Here is a 3894-nt window from a genome sequence, read left to right as displayed (position 1 = left end):
AACTGGTATGGTTTGAAACACGAGAGGTTCCCATCCCCAGTCCCTGGTCCCCATCCTGCATGGCCCCGATGCAAGTGGACTCGGACACTTCAGTGGAAAGTACACCTTTTATCTGGACCGTCACCAGAATTTGAAAGAAGATCCCTCCATCTTCTTCTGCTTATCCGGGTCAGGGTCACGAGGGCAGCAGTGTCCGTATGGAAGTCCAGACTTCCCAGGTCAATGACCACCTCTTCCAGTTCTACCTCGGGGGACAACGAGGCGTTCCCAGGCCAGCTGCGAGACACAATCCCCCCCCAATGTGTCCTAGGTCTACCTCCTCCTGGCTGCGTATACCAGGAACACCTCAACAGAGAGGCAACCAGGAGACAAACGGACTAAACGCCTGTGGTCCTACCAGGAGCTCCTCCTAGATGCTGAGCTCGTAACCCTGTGTCTGAGCTTGTGACCGTAGGTGAAGGTAGGAACGAAGATCGCTATGATCAATCAAGAGCTTTGCCTTCCGGCTCAGTTCTCGCTTCACCACAATGGTCTGATGCGGCGAGTCCAGTACTGCGGACGCTGCACCGATTCACCAGTGAACAAGATTTCAAGATACTTGAACTCACTCCCGACCCAGAGGCTGCGATCCACCATTTCTGAAATGTGGAGGTGCTGGGTTTCATCCCAGAAGCTCCACACTCATCTGTGTACCAACCCAACAGGTGAACGTCCTCCACAATGAGCAGAGATCCTAATGCCTCTGAACTGGACTCCCTCAACACCTTGGCTGACTTCAACTCCAACATATGTGGTCCTGTTTTATTTTATCTATAAAATGACAGGGTAGACAAATACAGTGAGTAGTGTCATGCAGTTTGGTATGTACAGTATCAAACGGTATCATTCAGGTTTTTCCAAGGGGATGGAAAGAAGGACTGTGCTACTTTCAAGTCTATGAATAAAAAGCTTACTTAATATTTGTGATTTTTAAGCATTTTGCATGACAAAGTTGGTCTTGTGGAGTTTGTACACAATTTGAAATCGTACAAATAAACGTCTTTCACGAGTCTCTTCGGTGTTACTGGACTTTCTTGTCCTTGTCAGCCACTACTTCAGACAGGTCCTCAGGTTTGATGGTCTTCACCTTAGTCTCCATCTCCGTGACCCTCTGCTTCATCCTAGCCTGGCTGGAGGTGAACTCGGCCATCAGCTTGGCAAACTTGGTCTGCATGACGCCCAGGTTGTCCTGCAACTTGTCAATCTTCTCCTCCAAGTCTTTGGGGTCGGCACCAGCGTTGGCCACTGCCTCGTCGATGAGGTTGTCTTTCATCAGGATGGCCTTTCCCTTCTCCTCCAGGGCCTTCTTGGCGTCTGGGTACTCAGTGAGCGCCTCCATCAGGTCGTCCTTTGAGAGAGCAAAGAGGTCGGAGTAACCAACACTTCTGATGTTGGCAGTTCTCCGGTTCCCCGCCTTGCTGCCTTTGATGCCCAGAATACTGATTTCCCCAAAGTAGGCACCATCACTGAGCACTACAAATTGAGTGACTCCATCATCGGCCACCACAGCCAGCTTCCCCTCCTTGATGATGTACATCTCCCTGCCGATGTCTCCCTTCTTGCAAATGTAATCACCAGGACTGAAGACTTGAGGCTGCAGCTTGAGCACCAGCTCGATAAGAAGTCCCGCCTCACAATCCTGGAAAATGCGCACTTTCTTTAGTGTATCTAAATGGACGTTAATGGCGATCTCGGCCTTGAGCTTGTCCGGTAGGTTCTTCAAGACCTCCTTCTCGTCGCAGGTTTTCTTCTCCGTCCACAGGTAGTCAAACCACTTGATGACCCTGGCCTCCAGGTCTTTGGTGACCTTTCGGAACTGCATGTACTGCTTGATGGAGTCAATCTTGGCCTGGAACTCGGCGCGGGAGGCGTTCATGTTGGAGATCATGGCGCCGACGTTACCGACGATACTAGCGAAGATCAGTACACCGGTGAGGAAATCGGCGATGACAAAGAGGTACTCCACGTCTCTCACTGGTGCAGGCGTTTCCCCGATGGTGGTGAGGGTCAGCGTTGACCAGTACAGCGAGTAGATATACTTCCTGGCCAGACGACCGTACTCAGGATGGCTGATGTTGGGATACACCCAAGTGTCCGACCCAAAACCGATGGTTTTGGAGATGGCAAAGAACATGCAAGCGTTCCAATGGATGATGACGAGAATGTAGAGTACAAGATTGCTGATACGGAACATGTTGGGGAAGCTGGTCCTGGTTTCTGTCCTCTCAAAGAACTCAAAAAGCCTGGAGATCTTGCAAAGGCGGTTGAACCGGAACTCTGGGTTGTTGTAGCCAAATTTCAAGAAAAGTAAATCGGTGGGGATCATGGAAATCATGTCGTACTTGAACTGAGAGGTCGTCCTGTATTTGCTCCTTAGCTTCTTGCCGTCCTTCACCAGCAGGCCTTGCTCCAGGTAACCTGGGGAGCAAACACCCGGTCAAAGGTCTGAAACTGAAAGCGGACACTTTCACGTGTATGCTGAAGAATCAGACCTGTTCTGGACCTGACGAACGTATCTGTGTAATAGATGAAGTCTGCGGTGTAGTCCAGGAAGATCCAGAGTTTGGTGAAGCGTTCCTGGAGTTCGTTGAAACAGGCTCTGGAGGACAAAAGAGGCTTTTGCAGATCTTTGTGTTCGCATCAACTGAAGGTGAAGGAAAAACAAATACCTGGTAACAATCATCATGAGGTTGTAAAAGACGGGTCCAGCGATGACCGTGAGCCACCTGTAGTACATGTCGGCTGCTGGGTCCATGATCCAGATCTCCTTCCTGGAAAAAAGGCAACATTCATTCATCCTGCCGCGACGTGACCTACAAGCATCATGACAAGGCTTCTATACTTACGGAGGCTCCTCCTTCTTTTTATCATCTTTTTTATCGTCCTTTTTATCATCCTTCTTCTCCTCTTTCTTTTCGTCCTTCTTCTCATCTTTCTTCTCCTCTCCCTTTTTGTCGCCATCCTTCTTCTCGTCCTTAGTCTCCTCTTTTTTGACCTCTTTTTTGTCCTCCTTTTTGCTAAGAAGTGTCATATATTTGTTTGCGTTTCACTCTTTTATCGGGCAAGAAGGGGTACGGGTGAAGTCTATGTATGAGGGTCTACCACAGGGATACACCAAGGCTTCTGCAGGCCGGGATCCGCTTTGGTGGGATTGGTGCAGATCATGTCCAGCAGATGGCAGCAAATAGCTCTTCTGATAGTTACCTCTAAAAGTTATTCCGGAAATAGCCTGACTGAACCCGTAAGGGGACGCTAGAGCGTCTTAAAATTTTGTAAGGAAACAAACTTGCACCAAGAACTGTTGTGAATAGGTAAGCACATCATTCGGCGTGGCTACGAGCTATGCTATTGCTGCAAAGAACCATATGGCACAAACCACAACTCTTTTGTACAAAATCTACATCTGGTTTATAACAAAGACAGGAAGGATTCCTAAAGGATCAACGCCAGGTTTGGAGCTAGCTCGTGAGGATTGGCGCAGATCATTCGTGTCCAGCAGATGGCAGCAAGCCTTCCAATACATACGGTACCTCTAAATGTCTTTTCAAATTTGCAGAACTAAAACCATGGATTGGTTGCTTTTACCTTCTGGAAATTGTAGTATAAATAGGTGTAACTGAATAGACCAGGTCAGAGGGGTTTTTAGAAGACCATCTACAGGTTCAGAGCTAGCTTTGGAGGATTGTAGCACATCATACGTGTCCAGCAGATGACAGCAAACCTTCCAATACCTACTGTGCCTCTAAATGTTTTCTCAAATTAGCAGAACTAAAACCATGGATTGTTTGGTTTTAACTTCTGGAAGTTGTAGCATAAATGGGTATAATTGAATAAACCAGGTTGGAAGGGTTCTTA

At 48.2% G+C, this 3894-nt stretch overlaps 1 protein-coding gene across 6 annotated transcripts in view; it reads right to left on the bottom strand.

Moving 5' to 3' along the window:
* Nucleotides 1–781: 781 nt before the first annotated feature.
* Nucleotides 782–3894, bottom strand: part of LOC133644395 (cyclic nucleotide-gated channel cone photoreceptor subunit alpha-like) — an 85476-nt gene continuing 82363 nt past the window's right edge. For 5 of the 6 annotated variants that reach the window (XM_062038823.1, XM_062038825.1, XM_062038822.1 and 2 more), the window contains 4 exons: nucleotides 2886–3056; nucleotides 2709–2810; nucleotides 2532–2638; nucleotides 782–2457 (listed from right to left, as the gene is read on the bottom strand). In XM_062038823.1, coding sequence (XP_061894807.1) covers nucleotides 1061–2457; nucleotides 2532–2638; nucleotides 2709–2810; nucleotides 2886–3056 — 1777 coding nt within the window. In that variant the 3' untranslated portion in view covers nucleotides 782–1060. The remainder of the gene's footprint in view (nucleotides 2458–2531; nucleotides 2639–2708; nucleotides 2811–2885; nucleotides 3057–3894) is intronic. The other variant, XM_062038827.1, reaches the window with a different exon arrangement.

This window comes from Entelurus aequoreus, linkage group LG27, assembly GCF_033978785.1.
Source record: "Entelurus aequoreus isolate RoL-2023_Sb linkage group LG27, RoL_Eaeq_v1.1, whole genome shotgun sequence".
In the NCBI taxonomy this organism is placed as follows: Eukaryota; Metazoa; Chordata; class Actinopteri; order Syngnathiformes; family Syngnathidae; genus Entelurus; species Entelurus aequoreus.
Note: the sequence above shows the minus strand (reverse complement) of the source record. Positions and strands in the feature narration are given on the sequence as shown.